This window comes from Pelodiscus sinensis, chromosome 4 (genome assembly GCF_052426305.1).
Source record: "Pelodiscus sinensis isolate ZL-2025 chromosome 4, ASM5242630v1, whole genome shotgun sequence".
NCBI lineage: Eukaryota > Metazoa > Chordata > Testudines > Trionychidae > Pelodiscus > Pelodiscus sinensis.
In genome coordinates, this window is record NC_143055.1 from 42,585,130 (window position 1) to 42,607,790 (window position 22,661).

The 22,661-nt window shown below is 40.7% G+C and overlaps 1 protein-coding gene across 10 annotated transcripts in view; it reads left to right on the forward strand.

Moving 5' to 3' along the window:
• Positions 1 to 22,063, forward strand: part of TBC1D1 (TBC1 domain family member 1) — a 188,882-nt gene extending 166,819 nt beyond the window's left edge. For 9 of the 10 annotated variants that reach the window (XM_014576744.3, XM_025187957.3, XM_006129528.3 and 6 more), the window contains 3 exons: positions 6,645 to 6,814; positions 14,263 to 14,433; positions 16,186 to 22,063. In XM_014576744.3, the coding sequence (XP_014432230.3) occupies positions 6,645 to 6,814; positions 14,263 to 14,433; positions 16,186 to 16,386 (542 nt within the window). In that variant the 3' untranslated portion in view covers positions 16,387 to 22,063. Of the gene's footprint in view, positions 1 to 320; positions 5,993 to 6,644; positions 6,815 to 14,262; positions 14,434 to 16,185 lie in introns of those variants that run through there. The other variant, XM_075930589.2, reaches the window with a different exon arrangement.
• Positions 22,064 to 22,661: the final 598 nt, after the last annotated feature.

Here is a 22,661-nt window from a genome sequence, read left to right on the forward strand (position 1 = left end):
TGGTTATGGTGAGCATAGCACCTAATCAAGGAACAAGATTGTGTTCTAACAGGCTAGCCTCACAGTGATAGTGTGTAAATGACAATAATTCTGTCCAGGAATGGAATGAAAATGAAAGTGTCAAGTACTTAATTTCTAATCAACGTTCCTCTTTTCAATTATCCATGGTTAATTGAGCTGTCGTGTCAGGATGATCCTTTGTGAACTGCTTGACTGCAGATACACAAAAGATACATGGTTTTAGTTTATGCCCAACCTAATACATTTGGGACTTCTCAGTACATTTGCATATTGTGTATTTTGCTTTTAATTTGCCACAGGAAGATTATAGAGCTTTAAAAAGCAGAAGACTTTACAATGGCATAAATGGTTGATACAAGTGAATGACTTCTGTGAAACTAGTATCTTGTTACAGCAGAGGAGCACATGAGACTAAAATCATCTCCTAAAAGTCATTTCCCTAGAAGTACAAGTCCAGTGTTGAAAGTCTCAATATTTGGTGGCTTTCTTAAAACAAAAGCAACTCCTGGAGCATATGATTAGGTGAAAATCTTGAACTTACTACTTTTTTTAAATGAAAGTGTCTCAGCTTCAGTCATGCAGAAAACTCAGAAAGATGAAGAAAAATAGAAATCTCAAACTTATTTTAATTTTAATTATCACAATTTTAAGCCAGTCTTATGATTTTTCAGTGGTTAGGGTTGGCAGTACTGCATATTGTGCTGGGAACCAGGTAATTCCTGTACAAGTGGTCACTCAGTTTTGTACTACTTGGCAGGTTTAGATTTTAACACTCACTCATTAGATTCTTAGAGAGAAAGAAAAAATAAGTTGACTCCTTTAGTGTCTCAAATGCATACTAACCAGACAAACTGATGTACCTGCCAACTTTTGACTATTCAGCCCATTCAATGGAAAGTAACTTACCAGGCAGAAATTGGAGTTCTTTTGAGTTCAGAATTTTTGACCTGCAGTACCTGCAGACAAGGTTTCAAAAAAAGCACGCTGAGTTCTCATGCTCTACATCTAAGTGGCAGAGTGCACCAGTGCTCCTTAATTTTTTCTCAACTGCAGCATCCCAAGGATAAAGACTCCAAAGGTGAGGAGTGATGGGTAAGTTGTGGAATGTGGATGTGGACAACCCATCTCAAAGAATTCCAGTTACCCTAAAGGTAAATTACGTTCCATTCTCTTTTGTGTGGTTGTCCATATGCACAATTCACTATGGCTTGCTTCCAGGCAGTAATTTCGGAATCTCCACTTTGGCCATTTCATACTAAAAACTATTAAACATATCAAATCTATTAACTGCTCGGTAGAAATTTGCTGGCAAGCTCCCTCTCAATGCCCAAAGCACTGAGGAGAGCTGATGCACTCTGCCCTTATATGTCCTTGATGAAGAGCATGAGCATTCTCAGAGTGCATGCACACTGCCTCATTCTGCTGAGTAAAGACCAGGGTGCTGCTGGCTAAAGACTCTGGACTGGAATACATCAGGTGCATATACACCAATAGTGGAATGCGGATATGGAAAATCACTGACAGGGCAATCTTCATTTCTTGACTCTTGCAGTCAAGTAGAATGTAAAGGTATAATGCATGTAGACTCCCATAGAACCCACTGTCTTGTGAAGGCTGTGCTCCAGTTTATTAAAGCCATAGGTTATAAAGAAGTTCTGGGGGTACAAGGCTGTGTTATGCTAGAAAGAAGCCAAAGTGCTTTTTTCCTTTTTCTCCATCTGTCCAAACTTTCAACACTTTGGAGTATGAGGTCATGTGAGGGTACTGCTAAACAAAGGTTCTCTAAAACCACCTATTTACTTAGTGGGGGGAGGAGACTTGGAAGAACAAAGTTTATTCTGTTCCAAGATGGTTGATAACTTGATTTTAAATCCTGATGTCTGCCAATCATGCTGACGTTAATTTGGATGTCTACATTGCATTGTCGCTGGCTTGCAGCCCACTTGCAGCAAGGCTTCAGGATGGATAAGCTCCTAAAACAAATGGGCCTTTGTTCATTACTCACTGTTTTATGGACGAGTGAGGGATTTCAGAAGTATATAATCAATCTAGCTCAGACCTTAATACTGTATAGGTCCCTAAGGACGGATGTGGGGTCATGTATTACTCTCGGCTTAATTAGGTTCTGCTTTGTACTTCATCTTTCTTGATTCTTGCTTGGTGTCCTCTGTATTAATATTACATACTCTATCTTCCATTACAGAGCAGTGTTCTGTATTTTTCAAGTTTTGCTAGATATACGAGGACAGATGCTCTCCTTTACACCTTTCATAGCAGCCCTACCTCTTACAGGGTATATTGAACTGAAACTCTTTGCATAGCTTTGAGTGTGAACAGGGCAGAAATGCAAGATTTATGATCAGTTATTACATGTTTCTCATGCTCTTTCTGCCCTCTATGTGAGAGAGATGAATATAAGAAAAAGTGACATGAGCTAAAGCTTCAGGGTAAAGTCAAGGAAGTATAGAGGGAAACTTTCATTTTGATGCAAGCTTCAAATGAGAGAATATTTTTACAGAGAAATTTTGTCAGCCAGGTTTTTTGTATGTTCTTTGATGCATTGGAGAGTCTTGTGTATTGACAGCACCATTTCCCCTCATTGCTGGTTTTCCCTGCCTATTTGATCACGGCATCCCAAATGTATTTGGCATCAGCCTGTTGCCATGTAAGTTATTGTGATGCTACCAGTTCAGCAGAATGACTTCACTTGCCGATTCAAAGAGAAGAAAGAGAGGAAGCCTTTGTATAAACACAGATATATTTGGTAATTATCGAACCTAAATGAAAACAAATATCTGCTTTCTCTCCATATGGGTCCACTCACTGCTCCTCCCTCCCCCGTACCTTTTTCGTAATATAGTGGATACTTCCTCCTCTATGAAAGTCTCTCTTTAAAACCTAGAGGAAATTTTGAGGTCTAGTAGCAAGAGAATCTGTGGAGGGGGAAAGAGCTGTTTGTATCTCCCCTGGCCAGATGGATTGTGAGTGCAATTATTGACTTCTGCAGAGTTGCTCTCCTGTATTTCCTGTCTCCATGAAGACCTGTGCTAGACTGTAGACTGTTTGTAAAGGAAAAAGAAAGAGATAGAAAGGAAGTTACGTTGAAAGGTAGCTAGATACTATGGCTGCACCAGGATGCTGTCGTTATGGGGCCACCTGCAGCATTAATGCACAGTCTGCATTAGTAAAAAATTCAAGATAGGCTACAAATGTGAATAGTAGTGTGTCATCTTAGGATATTAAGGTGTTTCTCAGATACTTATATTAAAACAAATGAACCAGATGCTGTTGGAAAATTGACTTCTTTAACTAAAATCCTATATGGAGTGTGGTATATTTTCATAATGCAGCTTTGCACTTCCCTCCCATAGGTAAGAAACAGGGCTGAAGAAAGATTAGTCAGTACTGTATTTATAAGCGTAGGTTCCTACTGTTTTTATTAAGGTTCTTGCATTTATACTCCTATTCAAGCTCAGAACTGACAATGAACAATAAATTCTGCTGCTTCTATTTACTTTCATAGAGCTCTCATGAATCCCCTCAAAAATACAGCACATAAGAATGGGTAACACTATTTAATTTCACTGCACAACCTAGCTTATACATAGCTTAAATATGTACTGGATGTCTCAGGCAATAACTCACCAACCAGGGTTGTTGATCTAGCTAGTGAAACACATGCTTGTCACTTTAACTAATAATGGCCATGATTTATATCTAATGATTTAGAAAAAAATTTACAGACCATCACACAATGTATGCATTTTCACTCTCTTATATATGTGGCTATTTGAACGCTATTTCATCTGAACAGGAAAAAAAACTTGTTTACATAGCATAGCTCGGTTCATGCCCTTGAAGCACATGACTTAGCTAGCATAGCTGAAAACATATTTCCTACATAAAATGTATGAATAGCTGATCCTTTTAAAAATCCCACACATCCCACCACATAGCTTCTTGTGATGATGATTCCATGGATTAAAGAAATATTTCCTTTTCAGAGTAAAAGTTTTACAAAAGTTCCATTTTCCCTTTCAGTGTAAAGGTACTGTTAAAAATAAAAAATCCTGTTTAACTAGAAAACACAATCATATAAATAACTGATTGGTGATTCATAGAGCTGGAAGAGACCTCTATGGTCATCAAGTCCAGCCCCCTGCCCAAGGCAGGACCAATCCCAACTAAATCAATCCAGCCAGGGCTTTGTCAAGCCAAAACATAAAAACCTCTAGGGATGGAGATTCCACCACCTGCCTAGGTAACCCATTCCAGTGCTTCACCACCCACCTAGTGAAATAGTTTTTCCTAATGTCTAACCTAGACCTCCCCCACTGTAACTTGAGACCTTTGCTCCTTGTTCTGCCATCCGTCACTACTGAGAACACCCTCTCTCCATTCTCTTTGGAACCTCCCTTCAGAAAGTTGAAGTCGGCTATCAAATCCCCCCTCACTCTTCGCTTCTGCAGACTAAACAAACCCAAATCCCTCAGTCTCTCCTCTTAGGTCATGCGCTCCAGCCCCCTAATTATTTTGGTCGCCCTCCGCTGGACTCTCTCCAATGCGTCCACATCCTTTCTATAGTGGGGGGGACCCAGAACTGGACACAGTACTCCAGATGTGGCCTCACCAGAGCCAAATAAAGGGGAACAATCACTTTTCTAGATCTGCTGGCAATGCTTCTCCTAATGCACCCTAATGTGCCATTAGCCTTCTGGGCTACAAAGGCACACTGTTGACTCATATCCAGCTTCTCATCCACTGTAATCCCCAGATCCTTTTCTGCAAAACTGCTACTTAGCCATTTGGTTCCCAGCCTGTAACAATGCCTGGGATTCTTCCGTCCCAAGTGCTGGACTCTACACTTGTCCTTGTTGAACCTCATCAGATTTCTTTTGCCCCAATCCTCTAACCTTTCTACGTCACTCTGAACCCTATCTCTGCCCTCCAGCATATCTACCTCTCCCCTTAGCTTAGTGTTATCTGTAAACTTGCTGATGGTGCAATCCATCCCCTCATCCAGGTCATTAATAATGATGTTGAACAAAACCAGCCCCAGAACCGATCTTTGGGGCACTCCGCTAGAAACCGACTGCCATCCTGACATCGAGTCATTAATCACTACCCTTTGGGCCTGACAGTCTAGCCAGCTTTCTATCCATCTTACAGTCCATTTATCCAGTTCATACTTCCTTAACTTGCTGGCAAGAATATTGTGGGAGACCGTATCAAAAGCTTTGCTCCAGTCAAGTTATATCTCATCCACTGACTTTCCCATATCCACAGAGCCAGTTACTTTATCATAGAAGCTAATCAGATTGGTCAGGCATGACTTGCCCTTCGTGAATCCATGTTGACTATTCCTGGTCACTTTCCCCTTTTTCAAGTGCTTTAAAATGGATTCCTTGAGGATCCCCTCGATGATTTTTCCGGGGACTGAGGTAAGGTTGACTGGTCTGTAGTTCCCCAGATAGTCCTCCTTCCCTTTTTTAAAGATCTACATTTGCCTTTTTCTAATCATCCAGGATCTCTTCTGATCTCCATGAGTTTTCGAAGATAATGGCCAAAGGCTCCGCAATGACATTTGCCAACTCCCTCAGTATCTTCGGATGCATTAAATCTGGGCCCTTGGATTTGTGTATGTCTAGCTTTTCTTAATAGTTCCTAACTTGTTCTTTCCCCACCAAGAGCTGTCCACCTCCTTCCCCTACTGTGTTGCCTAGTGCATTAGTCTGTGAGCTGACCTTGTCTGTGAGGACAGAGGCAAAGAAAGCATTGAATACTTCAGCTTTCCCCACATCATCTGTTACTAGGGGTGTGTCTAAACTATACCCCTCTGTCGGCAGAGGGATGTAAATTAGACACATCGGCTGCCGCTTTTTTCAAAATGGGGCTTTTTGAAAAAAAGGTGGTTTAGTTGGAGCTTTTTCGACAGAAATTACCCGTTTCGAAAAAAAAGGTACAGGATCTTTCGAAAGGGGACATTTCTGTCGAAAATGCCCTGTCTAAACTGCTGGTTTTTTTTTTAAAAGCCCCGTTTAAAAAAAAAAAAAAAGTGGTGAGCACCATTATGCAAATGAAGCATGGGATATTTAAATCCTGTCTGCATTTGCACTTTCAATGTGTCTAATTTACATCCCTCTGCCGACAGAGGGGTGTCGTTTAGACACACCCTAAGTTACCTTCCTCGTCCAGTAGGGGCCCCACATCCTCTCTGATTACCCTTTTATTGCTAACATGCCTGTAGAAATCTTTCATTACCCTTCACTTCGTTTGCTAGTTGCAATTCCAATTGCGCTTTCACCTTCCTGATAACTCCCCTGCATTCTCAAGCAATGTATTTATGCTCCTCCCTAGTCATCTGTCCAAGTTTCCACTTCTTGTAAGCTTCCTTTTTGTGTTTAAGCTCACCAAGGATTTCCCCGGTAAGCCAATCTGGTCGCCTTCCATATTTGCTTTTCTTGCTGCGCATTGGGATGGTTTCTTCCTGTGCCTGAATATTTCTAGCCTCTTGATCCCAACAGTATATGAAATTGTTATACTTTGGAAACGTTACTGTTGTACTATTCATATCAAAAGATTTGCTTGTATTATGTACTTACGATTATTCTTTGTTTTCACAGATATGCTCTTTCTTCAGGGATCAGAAGTTATATTTAAAGTGGCTTTAAGCCTGTTGGGAAGTCACAAGCCTTTGATTCTGCAACATGAGAACTTGGAAACCATAGTGGATTTTATTAAAAATACACTTCCAAACCTGGGCTTGGTACAGATGGAAAAGACCATTAATCAAGTATGAAACTATCTGAACATTTTCCTATTATTAAGAGAAATTATGTTCTCATTAAATAAGTTAGGAGGAGGAGTATTCTTTTGTAAAATTGCAGTGTAGAAAAGTGATTGTTGCTATTCCTAGTTGAGACTAGGTTACTAATTGTAGTTTAAAATATGTTTGTGAGGTTTTGGAACCATATTACTTATGCAGTACCTGGGCATCCTTACATATTAGTCATCATTAATCACACTGTTAATTACAGTTACAATTCTGATTTTTACTAAGTGCATTTAATTGATTTTCAGTTTGTTGGCATATATTCCATGTATAACACATTGTACAGGATAGGCAACAAAGTGAGCTGTGAATGTCCACTAAACTTACCCATTTACAGAGTGTTTGACTCTCCACATATAGTTTCAGAAGAAAAAAATAACTTTACTAGAGCCTTGTGCACATTAATGTTTCTTACCTGTGTCATAGATTTCTATGTCCTCATTATGTCTTCTCTACTGCATTGTATGATGCAAGTTTGTTAATGCATAGGAAGATGCTGTGGAACAGCAAACTTGTCTTCAAGACACAGTAGATGGGATGGTGCATCTCCTGCCTTCGGTCATAGTGCCGGGGAGCATGGAGACATCCCTCACGATGGCAGCTATTCTGTTGGGGAGGGGAATGATGAAACACTGATGTGACAAAATCTAAAAGTAGCCATCCTGCAGCAAAAAAACTTCAGGACCAGACTTCAAAGAGAAACTGCTGAGCTACAGTTCATCTTTAAGTTTGACACAATCAACTCTGGATTAAACAAAGACTGTGAATGGCTCGCTAACTACAAAAGCAGCTTCTGCTCTCTTGGAAGTCACATCTCCAGATCAGCTGCTAGAAGTGGGCCTCATCCTCCTTGATTGGATCCACCTCGTCATCTCCAGCCTGATCCTGGCCTGCATATTCATACCTGCCTCTAGATATTTCCACTACATGCATCTGACGAAGTGGGTCTTTGCCCATGAAAGCTTATGCTCCTACACTTCAGTTAGTCTATAAGGTGCCACAGGACTCCTCGTCGCTTTTGCAGATTCAGATTAACACGGCTACCCCTCTGATACTTGATGTGACAAAAGGTGATTCTAACAGATGTCACATATTCTCATGTATCTGAGCCCCCACGTTATCTGAATCTCTTCCTTGTCCCCCAGTGTGAGGTGCATACAACAAAGGGCATGTGTCTGAGGCTGGGGGGGGGGGGGTAAGGAAGGGATGGGGTAATATGGAGCTTTGGATAATAGAGAAGAGACTTGCAGTCAGGGTGGCAAAGAGGAGGATGACCCATGGAGTGCAGAGGCCACCCTGATGGTGAATGGCTAATGTGGCAGCTGGGGAACCTCTGCAGCCCTGGTGTCGTAGGAGTGAGGGAGCCTGCGCTGCTGCAGGATCAGTCACACCTGATCTTGGAAGGTGAGGAGGGAGAAGTGGCTGAGCAGACACTCACCCACCCCAAATCGGACTGTGAGGAGAAGGAAGGCACCCTGCTGCTGAATGACTCCTGCCCTCATTATCCGTACTCCTGATGATTTGAATAAATAATCTTGTGCTGTTCAGATAATCAGGAGAATATTGTATTTGTGGGCCTGTAAAGAACACAAATAACCCATGTTTGCAGGGGTCTGCCTAGTGACCCTCTTATCCTGAAAATGCCCTGGCTATGACAATTCTTCACAGTGAGGGAAAATACACCTGACCGGTATTGCTATTTTATTACTGTAGTGCCCAGGACCCCGGGTGCTAGGCACTGTATGAACAGAGAACTGAAAAGTGGTGACTTATTCCCCTCCTGAAGGCTTTCCTTTCCCCCAGACATGGTGGGGTTCATTCTGCAGCTGGAGCTTTACGCACCTGTCCAGAGGTGGCTGTGGGGGTGCAGATTGAGAGTGCCCTTCAACCCAGAAACATCCATGGTGAAAGCACTACAAACCCCCAGAAAACCTTGGGGGTGGGGAGGTGCCTTTCCATTTCCTGGCAGCGCTGCTCCCTTAAAACAAGCAGGCTCACTAAACTGGCTAAGGATTTTTCCCAAGGCTTAATATCAGAGGAAGAGGGGCAAAGTTAGAGGAAATCAGGGTTAAGGGAAGAAGGATGCTAAAAGTGTGGGTGCTCTGCGGCAGGTGGGTGCTCTGCGGCAGGTAGATTATGTACAGTGCACAAAGGCCAGAGTATAGTGCTGTGCTGCAAGACTCACACCTGGGTAAAGTGAGGGAAACTGCTGAATCTGAGCAGAAGCAACAAGGGGGCAAGGTTTACAGGGGCTTTCGAAAGAGGGTTTTTTTCTGACATTTGGCCATTTCCCTCTTCCGGGGAAAAAAAACCAGAAGAAGGTATGCAAATGCGAGCATTATTTGCATATCTCTTCTGAAAAAACCCCCCCACAGTGTAGCTGTACTTGCAGACTGCTGTAGTTGTAGTGCAGACAGGTAGAATGATCTGAGGGCTGAACAGCTGCTCTCCTTTGATTAGTAAGGGCTGATGCTAGAGAGAGCATCTGGTTTGATCATAGCTTCTTTAAGGCTACTAGGCAAACCCATATCCTCCTGCTTCCCCCAACTGTAGCCTGTGGCTTCCGTGCTATAACTTGCCCTAAGTTGGCTCGCTTTTAGGTTAAATTTTTGATTTTCCTAACATTCTGGCCTCTTGGAATTGATGTTTTGGTTATGACAGCAGGGACTACATTCCCCTTTCAGGGTGAAAGGAGATTTAAAGAGAGCAGTCGTGACAAAAACTAACAGCCTTGATGAATTGCATAGGCTGATTTTTGAAAGTCACAACTTTGTTTTCTGCAGAATTTTTTATGTGCCTAGAAAATGGAAATCCCATACATGCAAATGAAAAACAGGAAAAATAGTAAAAGACCTGTGTGGCTCCTTCAGCATCTCTTCAATGATCTGAAAATCAAAAAGGAATCCTGCAAAACATGGAAGTATGGGCAAATTGCTACAGATGAATACTAAAGAATGCAAAAGCAATTAAGGACAAAATAAAAAAAGCTAAGGCACAATATGAGTTTACACCTTGCAAGGGACATAAACAAAAAGAGGTCCCATAAAAACATTGGGAGCAAGAGAAAGATTAAGGAAAGTGTAGGTCCTCTACTTAGTGGAAAAGGATAGGTAATAATGAATGCTATCAAGAAATCTGAAGTGTTGAATTCTTATTTTGCTTCAGTCTTTACTAAAAAGGTAAATCGTGACCAGACTTTTAACACAATTAATGTTAACAACAAGGGGAAGGAATGCAAAATAGGGAAAGAAAAAAGATTAAAGAATATTGAGATAAGTTAAATGTATTCAAGTTAGCAGAGGCTTATGAAATATACCCTCTAACAGAACTGTTAGCAATTATCTTCAAGATCTCAAGAAGCCTGGGTGAGGTCCCAGAGAACTGGAGAAGAGCAAACATAGTATTGGTCTTTTTAAAAAGGAACAAAGATGACCGCAGGGAATTATAGACCAGTCAACCAAGCTTGGATACGTGGAAAAATACTAGAACGAATTGTTAAACAATCAAATTATAAACATCTTGAGCACAGTAGAATAATAAATAATAGCTTATTTGTTAAGAGCAGATCATGCCAAACAAACTTCACACCCTCCATTGACAGGGTAGAATCATAGGGCTGGAAGAACCCTCAGGAGGTCATGAAGTCCAGACCCCTACCCAAACTAGGACCAATACCAACTAAATCAACCCAACCAGGGCTTTGTCAAGCCGAAACTTAAAAACCTCTAGGGATGGAGATGCCACCACCTGCCTAGGTAACCCATTCCAGTACTTCATCACCCTCCCAGTGAAATAGTTTTTCCTAATATCCAACCTAAACCTCCCCCACTGTAACTTGAGACCATTGCTCCTTGTTCTACCATCCGTCACTACTGAGAACACCCTCTCTCCATCCCCTTTGGAACCTCCCTTCAGAAAGTTGAAGGCTGCTATCAAATCCCCCCTCACTCTTCTGCAGACTAAACAAACCCAAATCCCTCAGCCTCCCCTCATAGGTCATGTGCTCCAGCCTTCTAATCATTTTGATCGCCTTCCGCTGAACCCTCTCCAATGCGTCCACATCCTTTCTATAGTGGGGGGGACCCAGAACTGGACACAGTACTCCAGATGTGGCCTCACCACAGCAGAATAAAGGGGAATAATCACTTCTCTAGATCTGATGTCAGTGTTCCTCCTAATGAACCATATTATGCCATTAGCCTCCTTGGCTACAAAGGCGCACTGTTGACTCATATCCAGCTTCTCATCCACTGTAATCCCCAGATCCTTTTCTGCAAAACTGCTACTTAGCCATTCGGTTCCCAGCCTGTAACAATGCCTGGGATTCTTCCGTCCCAAGTGCAGGACTCTACACTTGTCCTTGTTGAACCTCATCAGATTTCTTTTGCCCCAATCCTCTAATCTTTCTAGGTCACTCTGGATCCTATCCCTGCCCTCCAGCATATCTACCTCTCCTCTTAGCTTAGTGTTATCTGTAAACTTGCTGATGGTGCAATCCATCCCCTCATTCAGGTCATTAATAATGATGTTGAACAAAACCAGCCCCAGAACCGATCTTTGGGGCACTCCGCTAGAAACCGACTGCCATCCTGACATCGAGTCATTAATCACTACCCGTTGGGCCTGACAGTCTAGCCAGCTTTCTATCCATCTTACAGTCCATTTATCCAGTTCATACTTCCTTAACTTGCTGGCAAGAATATTGTGGGAGACGTATCAAAACCTTTGCTCAAGTCAAGGTATATCACATCCACTGACTTTCCCATATCCACAGAGCCAGTTACTTTATCATAGAAGCTAATCAGATTGGTCAGGCATGACTTGCTCTTGGTGAATCCGTGTTGACTATTCCTGGTCACTTTCCCCTCTTTCAAGTGCTTCAAAATGGATTCCTTGAGGATCCCCTCCATGATTTTTCCGGGGACTGAGGTAAGGTTGACTGGTCTGTAGTTCCCCAGATAGTCCTCCTTCCCTTTTTTAAAGATCTACATTTGCCTTTTTCTAATCATCCAGGATCTCTCCTTATCTCCACGAGTTTTCGAAGATAATGGCCAAAGGCTCCGCAATGACATTTGCCAACTCCCTCAGTATCTTCGGATGCATTAAATCTGGGCCCTTGGATTTATGTATGTCTAGCTTTTCTAAATACTGTAGTTCTTAACCTGTTCTTTCTCCACCAAGGGCTATCCACCTCCTTCCCCTACTGCGTTGCCTAGTGCAATAGTCTGGGAGCTGACCTTGGCTGTGAAGACAGAGGCAAAGAAAGCATTGAGTACTTCAGCTTTCCCCACATCATCTGTCACTAGGTTACCTCCCTCATTCAGTAAGGGCCCCACTCCCTCTCTGATCACCCTCTTATTGCTAATATGCCTGTAGAAACCTTTCTTGTTAGCCTTCACATCACTTGGTAGCTGCAATTCCAATTGCGCTTTCACCTTCCTGATAACTCCCCTGTATTCTCGAGCAATATATTTATACTCCTCCCTGGTCATCTGTCCAAGTTTCTGCTTGGTACTAATCTAGCAGATGGGGTAAATGTAGATGAGACATATCTTGATTTTAGTAAGGTTTTGACACTTTCTCATAAGCAAACTAGTGGAAGTTTGTTTAGATGAAATTACTGCAAGATGGATGTAAAACTGATTGTAAGATTATATTAAAAGAGTAGTTATCAATGGTTTGCTGTCAAACTGGGAGTATATATCTAGTGAATTCTGCATAGATTTGATTTTGGTGGGACATTATTAATATTTTCATTAATGACATGGATAATGGAATGGAGAGTGCACTTATAAAATTTTCAGATGATGCCAAGCTAGAAGGAATTGCAACCACTTTGGAGGACAGAAATAGTATTAAAAATGACCTTGATAAATTGGAAAATTGGTCTGAAATCAACAAAATGAAATTCAATAAAGACAATTGCAAAATACTACATTTAGGAAGGAAATATCGAAAGTACAATTACAAAATTGGCAATAACTGCCTAAGCAGCAGTACTCATCAAAAGAATCTGGAGGTTATTTTGGGTCATTAATTGAATATGAGTCAACACTATAATTCTGAGGTATGTTATCAGGAGTGTCATATGTAAGACATGGGAAATACTTGTCCTTCTCCATTCAGCACTGGGGAGGCCTCAGCTAAAGTACTGAGATCCAATCTTCAGTGTTTAGAAGCCTGAACATTTACACTCATATTTCAATAAAACTATTAGGGATTATTTTTATAATGTGGTAACATGGATTCTAAGTTTTTTACAGTAATTTTATATAGCTGATATGTTCTTAAATTATGTCCCTCCTCTAGCAATGAAAACGTTACCTCTTGTGTCCCAAAGCAAATGAGGAAAATAGGCAATATTTCTCATTACTTCACTAAGTATCTCAGATGGCAATTGAATTTTGATGTCTTTCCAAGAGAAATATGATACAAGACATTAAAATAAGGAACAACTGATTAAATTCAGTTTGAACAACCAAATAAATACTTGGGGTATTTTTTCCTATTGTGTTTTTATTAAGGGACTCAACTTTAGTTTTCCATTTGTTTCTGTAATTTGACATTTGGTCATTCTCATTTCATCTTTTCATTGCTTTCAGGAAGGTTGTTTAGGGACCTTAGAGTAATATTGACTACCACTTAACCCTCCTAGAAAATTGGAAAGTGGATATACTAAAAACAGAGGGAAGACCATTATAGCATTTCTGTCTTCTGGGTCTCTCTCAATGCAGTTTACTTTATTTGCCTTTAAAATAGAAGGTCTCTTGGGCAGGGTGTGGCTCAGTATCTGTCTTGATAAGGATTGAGGACATTGTCAGTGATTAATAGTTAATGATTAATAGTGGAATTCTGCTTCAACATGGTGTAATGTTTCCTCTGAAATCTTTTGAAGTAATTCTAGAATTTTAATATTTTTAGGCACTAAAAATATTATTACAGTAAATAACAAGATCAGAAATAGGTGAAGTAGTTTGCCCACAGAGATATTTATGTGAAGCTTTCACAGTACTATACAAAGGTAGCTAAGTTATTAACTACATTTTATGTGTGTGGTGGCTGAAGCATAAAGGGGCTTGAACTACAGTTTTTAAAATGACATCTAAATTTGGGTACCTCCATTTTTGGATGCCCTACTTGACTTAACCTTGGTACCTAAAATGGTGGACAGTTTTTGAAAACTTTGGTGTATGATTTTGAGAAGCAACTTACAATAAGTCCGTGTCAGAATTTGAAATGAACTCACGTCTGACTCCCATGTATGTCATCTACCCATTGGACATCACTGCCTCAAGGCTAAGCAATATAAGCTAAAAAGTAGCCTACACCCTAAAAATAAACCAATAGACTTTGTATGCATTTGGTTCTCTTGATCTTCATAGTGTCTAATACTCTTATGTATGTAACAGGTGTTTGAAATGGATATTGCCAAGCAATTGCAAGCTTATGAAGTGGAATACCATGTGCTACAGGATGAGTTGATAGATTCTTCTCTCAATGACAATCAGAAAATGGACAAGTTGGAAAAGGCAAACACTAGTTTGAGAAAACAGAATTTTGATCTGCTGGAAGAGCTGCAGGTACTGTTTGTATTTCCTAGCTAATGAGCCAATGACACCATTATTAGCTCATACTTTCAGAAGAGACCATTGTAAAGAGAAGAAACCTAATGGAGATCAAGGTCTTCAGTATGTGTTATTTACAATTTTTACCAACTGATATTTAAAACCTTTTAAGTTTGACTGGAGCAGAGATTCCTGAGCCTTGTTGATGGTCTGTGGAAAGCAGACTGGGGTCCCATGATGCTGGCTCACTTTAATTAATGAAATTTAGTAGCTGGAAAAACCCTCTAAATGCATTTATGCAGTCTGAATCATACCTTCTCATTTAAGCAGTTGCTGTAGTTGCAGTGCAGATAGTCACAAAGCAGAGAGAGATGGTGTTTGGGATCATGAATGGGAGAGATGTTTATGAAACACATTCTCTATTAAGATACAATTATTTTTTATGAGAAAGTTTGAGAATCTATGGTCCAGGATGATTAGAAACACACGAAATAGCATGTCTTTTTGTCCAGTGTCTGACCTCAGTCCATTCAGTTTACAGTTCTGTTGGTGACTGCTTCCAAACTCGCCCTGGCTATGTCTAGACTGCATCCCTCTGTCGACAGAGGGATGTAAATCAAGCACATTGAAATTGCTAATGAAGCAGGGATTTACATATCCCACACTTCATTAACATAAACATGGCCTCTGCTTTTTTGAAATGGAGCTTTTTCAAAAAAAAAAAAAAAAGGCAGTCTAGACGCGGATCTGTCGAAAATAAACCCTTTTTCGACAGATCCTGTAAGCCTCATATTTTGAGAAATACAGGATCTGTCGAAAAAGGGTTTATTTTCGACAGATCCGCGTCTAGACTGCCCCTTTTTTGAAAAAGCTCCGTTTCGAAAAAAGCGGCAGCCATGTTTATGCTAATGAAGCACAGAATATTGAAATCCCTGCTTCATTAGCAATTTCGACATGCCTAATCTACATCTCTCTGATGACAGAGAGGTGTAATCTAGCCACAGCTCCTGTGGTGGTACAGTTGTTCTCTGAAGAAACTGATCCACTGAACTCTTCAGGGCTCCTTCTTTCTGCAAAGAAACATTTTAATGCAACTTCTGAGTTCAGGGGCAATTTGAAGGGAATATGGGGGTTGGAGATGGGCTCTCTATTTAGATTTTCAAGCATCTTAGATCAAAAACAAAAACTTGGAAGGTAGATGACATCGTGGGTAGGATGGGGAATACAGGCTTTTGGTATCTTATTCAAATCCTATTCAGTTTGGTAAAAGTAACCAGTTGGTTTGCTTCTAAGTCATTGGCAGACATATTTTTTCCTTCTGCATCATGATGTTTCTGCACTTTGACACCCTGTGGAGTGTAATTTTGTAGTGAGTAGCGCTCTGGATTTATAGTGATGCTATCCTTAATTAAAAGATGGCAACTAATAAATTTAAAGATCTGTTAGCTGATTATTTGTAGATTTAACTTTTCAGTCTTCTCTGCTTGGTTATATTCTAGGTTTAATCACACTAAAGCCTGAACAATACAGATTAGAGAAAGGGGAAAAAAATGGATAATGCTATTTATAAGTAATATTACGTTTGTGGAAGTAACGGTACATATGTTTAATTCAGTGTGTGTTTATAATAGAATTTCCAGTTATGTAGAAAACATGACCCATATCGGTAGAACTTTGTAAAAGCGTGAGGGACTAAGGAGAACTCTGTCTGTAAGGTCTACTGGTTTCATAGCTTTTAGGAAATCTTGTTTTCTTTTTATCATTAAGGTGGCAAATGGAAAGATCCAAAACCTAGAAGCTGAAGTAGAAATGTTATTGAGCAACGAGTGCAAATTAAAGCAATCCATTCTCACTCTAGAGCTGGAGAGAAAAGCTTTGCTGCAGACAGTAGAGGATCTGCGCATGCAGACCGACAGCCCAGGTGGAAAACCTCTACTTACCAGGCAAGAGTGCATGGATGCCAACTGACAGCTGCAATTGTAAAGGAGTAGACAAGCTCCACAAAGACAAAGGGAAGAACTGGTTTTTACTTCCATCATTAGGATTTTACCCTGTCATCTTAGCATTGTCCATGCCTTACTGTAGCCGAGTTAGGGAATGGGAGTGTCTGCACAAATATGAGAAGCACGTTTCTCAGGGAGGAGACTCTTGCTTGTTAACTTATGGAATTCTGATGAACTATAAAAATACACAATATAAGGAAAAATTTCTCTTTCACTAAATAATATATCTGCACTCCAGATACAATGTTTGTAAATATCTGCATTCACAAACTCTTCCATAAGTGCTTCTAAACCTAAGTGCTTTATATTGGTTACTTGTGTTCCTTTTTGTACTTAGATAACTCCACCTTAAAATGAGATGTCCTGTAAAAGGCTGGAGAATTGTGGCAGTGAAGGGACTCTGCCTTTTTGGGGCTACAGGGTATTAGCATTCACAGATAGCTTTGTGATTATACTCAGTAGATTTCTGAGAATGTAATTCCCCTGCAGCTTGGCTGTGTTCCACTAATCATTTTATTAAGGCCCCTCCGATAGACGTTTTGTGTGCTTAAAGGTGTTAATTTAGTAGACCATGGAGAGATGGCCTTGGTTGTATGTAACTATAATTAATTCTGGTGCATTTTGCCATCAGTTTTTATGAAATATACTGTTTTAATATGTTTTGTTTTGACATCCAACATTTTAGGGTTGTTGTTTGACACAATCTCATAAATGTACCATTGAAGGTAACAGAATTTTACTTTCTCTACAGAATACACTGACATTGTCAAGGTGGAGTCTGCTACTCTCACAGCATTGTAGTGGATTTATCTTCATACCGTAAAGAGTCATTTTATTTATTTGTTTCTGATCTGCTGTATGATGTCAGACATCCTCTTTCAGGAAAGCAAATGCCTCTGGCTATTAGTTTCATTTGGTACTCAGTGCCCATCTATCCTTTAGTGAAGAACAATATTTAAGACTTTCTCTGAGATGGTAGAGGCACTTCAAAGCTTGATTTTTGCACCAGACATACTGAAACTACTTTATAAAGGAAGTTTGAATTAGAGCCGTGGTCTATTTACAATGTATCTTTTGAGCAAGATTACACATTGAAGAGAGCTTACTTTTCTTTAAAATACAATGAACAGCATTTTCAGGCCAGTTAAAGTACCACTGTTTCAACCACAGGTGCTATAATATCCCAGGGTATCCAGTTAACTTGGTTGCTGTTGAATTAGACCAAATAGTACCACAATTTGTTCTTCCCAAAACTCAGAGTTACAGGCACCAACTTGCTGCTGTATTAGAAATCAGTATTTCAGAGGTGAGTTTCCTAAATTGGGTATTTCTTATTCTTAACATTTCAGTGCACAGTTATTTCTCTAATCTACAGTGTGGTGAAAGATCTTTTATTTTTATGCATGCTTCTTTATGGTACAACATTCTGCAATGTGTACCACTGGTGTGGATGAAATACCACCCTGTGGATTAAATTGGAGAATTTGTTGTGTAATTTCTAAGACACAGATTGACTCCTGTAACTTCTTAGATGTGACTGGTTTTTACAAATCCATTCTATTCACATAGTGTCTAAATTCCATACAAGTGAGACTTTGCAAATCTCTTTCCTCTTATGTTTGGTTTTTTAATTGTCTAGCCATACAGAAGCTCACACTTAACATTTTAAAATTTCTTTGCATCACGCCCTTACTGTTTGAGGATTAAGTTAGGTTGACTTTGGACATCTTGGGTTATTACTCATACATTGGCTTTTTATATTAAACAAAAGAGCAACAGAGAAAAGTTAATGATCCATGCCAAAATTTATGTTTGCAAATTTTATTAAAGGTAAGAACAAAAGTAAAGTTCTCTATATGATAGTTCAGAAGCTAATATTTTAAGAGTTTTTCTGTGACCACAGTATGATTTTTAAATAGTTATTAATGAAAACTGATGCACATCAAACTTTTCTAGACACACTACGTACCCAGTTGTGATCTTGGACTGAGCATCTGTATCTCTTGGCTCACAATGTATATTTTTGGTATGACTCAAGGAGTGCAGTAATTTGGCTGGTGTTCTGCTTCTCTTTCAGTGTAAATGCAGAAAAGCTTCTGGCCTAAAGATCTTTTAAAGAATTTCTTTTCCTCCAGACACTATGTGTGGAAATGGGAATTCGAACAGCTCTTCCCAGAGGAGAGTGTGGTTAGTAAGTAACATGTTTGTGAATTTGACTTATCCAGGAAACAAAACTTTCGGTAGTGAAACCTATCCGTGTGCAAATGCACCACATCTTCCTAAAGTTGCAAGTACCTCACCTGATAGACACACTGAAACTTAGGTTCTGATTATTCACAGGACAGCTGCAGTAGAACCTTCCCTTGCCTACATGGAATCAGATGCCTGTGCTGTTCCAGTGGAATCATTTTCCTCCCTCCTCTTCACTGTGCCACTAAATCTCAAGGCAGGAGCAGGATGAAAGAGGCCATATTGGGGGGAGTAAGACAGAGGTGCCCTGCTCCGAGTCACCAACCATTGCAAAGCCCAGGTGTTTCTATATAGAAATGAGAGCAGTAATATAGCTTGGCACTATATGACACCTGACACACACCTTCAGGTCCCTTTTGCTCCTGCGCAGTCACAGGGCCCTCTACTAATACTGGTACAGTACCTGCTGGATCTGTGTTACCAGGGGGAGAGGATCCTGAACAGCAGCAACTATCCCTACAGGCAGGCTGCTGTGTCAGAACCTGTTGTTAAGATCTACTAGTGAATTGGGAACCCATAAATCCGTACCCCAGTCCCCACAAGGGAAAAATCCTCCCTTTCTCCAGAGTCTGAGGAAAGCTGCAAGTTGAAGCTCACAATGTTTTCTCCCCCTGGCCTCTCCCACGGGTGATTAGTCTCTCCCCTGCCCTGCCACCCCGATGGTCCACAGGCCTGAAAAAAAGGAGGGAAAAGGAGATCAGTTCCCCCAGGAGATGCTCCCAGGAGTTCACTTCCGCACACAGCTTGCACCTTAACAGGTGCTGAGCTATTCTCATTCTGTGAGTAATGTGAGCATGCTGATGATGCACACTAATGTACCAGCTCAGAGATGCACTGTGAGCAGGACAGGATGTCACCTGGGGCAGAAGAGAAACTTGATCCCTAATATTGCAAGAGGTAATCAAGCCATCTGCAGCAAGAAAGCATCTGCTCCACTTGGTGCTTTGCTTCTGATAACAGCAGTCAACTGCCGTCCATGGCCTGTGGAGCTGGTGTAGCATGTGGAATGCCACCCACAATAGCAGGCTGAGGAAATGCTGCTGCCCATGTTGCTGGCTTGTTGGCATTTCTATATATAGGCTCATTTATTTTTAAGAGATGATTAGAAAGAATAAATATGACATAGTGTCCGTCATCTGAGGAGGTCCATGCACTTTACAAAGGTGGATAAGCATTATTATTCCCCTTTGCTGCAGAGTGAGGAAGTAAATCACCAAGGAGTTGAGAGATTTGTCACAGGTTGCACAAGTTGTTAGTGGGACATGGGACTAAAATCCATGTCTTCTGAGTCCCAGACCTGTGCTCTTAAACACTAGATAATGATTTCCCTAATTGCTTACTGCAGGAACCTCTGTCTTTCTCTTATGTTACTGTGGACTTCAGAGTCATGGTATTTTCTTTTTGCTTTCGATTCCCCTTTTCCCTGCCTTGCTCCAAATTGTACACTCCACAATGAGAGTGCTTCTTCACAGTTTCGAAGGTGGTGGATAAGCACTAGGCCAGATTCTGTGCTGTAGATTCTGGCACTAATTACAGAAGTGTCTTGGAGCTAGAGTGACTACTAGTAGCTTCCTCAGACTTCCTAGCATGCTATTCTGAAGCTCGTAGTTTCCTGAGGACACAGTGCTGGAGCAGTATAAAAAGGGGACAGAGCATGGTCTAGAATCTGACCCAATGACTGTAATTACACTCCTCTCCCATTGAAAACACACACACAGTTGTAGTTCAGCTGGGGAACTTGGCGCGCGCTCTCTCTCTCACGCACGCGCGCGCAATTCAGCTGGGGAACTTGGCTTACAGAGAAGAATGTGAGCCTGGGGCACCACAACTTTATTTTCATATTTTGGGGCTTTAGCTGAAATTTTCCATGGAAACCAAACACTTACAATTAAGAATTTCATTTAGTCAAAATCCAGTTTTCTGACCAAAGCCAGATTTGAGGGGAAATTTCTGACCCACCTAACTTAATACACTACATTAGCATGTATATCCCCATAGGTGAGACTCATGTAGGTATTACAGAATAGGGATGTGAATGTTGAACCTGTTAGTGGGTAAGGCTTACCGGTTAAGGTTAACTGGTGGGGGCTGGAGCAGCTCTCTACCTGCCATGGGTAAGGGGCTGTTCCAGCCCCACAGGGGGCCAGTCACAGGGCGCTGGAGCAGCCTCTGTTCGTGGTGGACCCCCGTTCCCTCCCACACACACATGCACACACACAACCACTGGTAATGGCATCCAGAGCAGCCTCTGTCTGCAACGGGCCTAGGTGCCCAGTTGGAGCAGCTCCTGTCTGCACTGGGGGGGTCTGTTCCAACCCAGAGTTGAGAGGAGGGGAAGGAAGGTGCTTCAACCCAACTGCACTGGGTTAATTGGCTGTCTGGTATCAGAGGGCAGAGTTGTGATGGGCACCAAATCGTTTTGGTTTCAGAGGTTGGAGATTCAATCTGTTTTTGCTTATTATTAGGAATGAAGTACTTGGGCTGGGCTAGAGAGCAGGGATGAGAGCAAGTCTCATGAAAGGACATAGGATTTTACAAAATTCTATTTCTCCCATTGGTCAGAGGAAAGATGAGGTACAAGCATGAGCCCCATTGACCAAGGGAAGGCAGATGGGGAAGTTGGAGTTCTATAATGATTTGTGTATTGTGTTTGATAACGGCAAGAGTCCCGAGATCTAGCATGGGTGTTCTTTTATGTTGTAGTCAAATAAACGTCCATTAATTAATGGAAGTTCTGTAGCTGACCCGAGGGAGAAAAACAAATCAGATTTTTTTATATGCCTTTTTATTTTATCACCATTCCCATTCTTTTCAGTGCATCTGTCATGTTTATTTGAAGACAATTTCACTCTTACTGTGGAATAAGAACAACACTTCTGTCAAGTTTTAAGGCTACCTGGTAATGGTCTCCACATTCAAGCTTAACAGTTACACATTCTCCCCCTTACGTTTAAGAGACTCATTCCTACAAGCCTTACACTTGTTAGCAATTCCGGGCAGTGCCATTGTGTGTGACAGGAGTGAAGCTTTGCATGATCATATCCTGAACTTTATTCCTGGTATCTAGCTGTGTAAATGATTTCCACATATCTTTTGTGTGTATACAATGTATAAATGACTTGTATTTTTATATCAATGAACTTCAGTGTGCACGTTGCAGTTTTTATCCAGTAAATTTAATTTTAAATGTTAACTACTTCTGGTCTTGTTCTATCAAATAACTATAGTGATTGTGTGTGTTAATATCAGTGTTTGCATTACACTTCTTTCCACCTGTATATTTTTTTATTATAGTAAGCACATTCTGTATGGAAGTTAGTGTGCTATAACTTGAATACACAGCTGATTAACAAAATGAAAATAAAGCACTGGTTTATTTATATAACTTAAAATTGAAATCTATTTGATGGATTCTGTTGCATAGGGCAAAAATAGCTACTAATGTCTGAAAGACCCAAACTTCATCCATTCAATGACATACGGCGCTGTCTTCCACAATAAGTCTGATGCATTCACATCCGGATTGGCTATATGTATTATTAACTTTGTATACACCTTTTCTGCCAGTACAGGCAAGCAGGCATTACACGATAATAGGACCATTAAACTGCATGCTTTAATTTTAGAAAAGAAAAAATGCTCTGTGGCTGAAATGCTGGCCTCATTGCAGTCAGCTGGCGTTTTGCCACTGACTACAATGGCACCAGGATTTCACTCAGGATATATGTGGCATGGAAGAACAGAGCAGAAAAAAACCAAACAAACTGTTTTTCTAGATCTAATGGATTTAACATTTTAAATCCTGTTATTAACAACTGAAGGAATTCCTGTTGTTTCTAGACACACATGATCTTTGTTACTGATTCCTTCCAGTTGATGTTTCCCTCCATCCTGTACAGAAATCCATGCCATGGCACTCTCAGATCCCATTTCCTTTTTCTCAAAAGCTCAAACTTCCCTGCCAATCTGTCCGGAGTTTAAAAACATTAC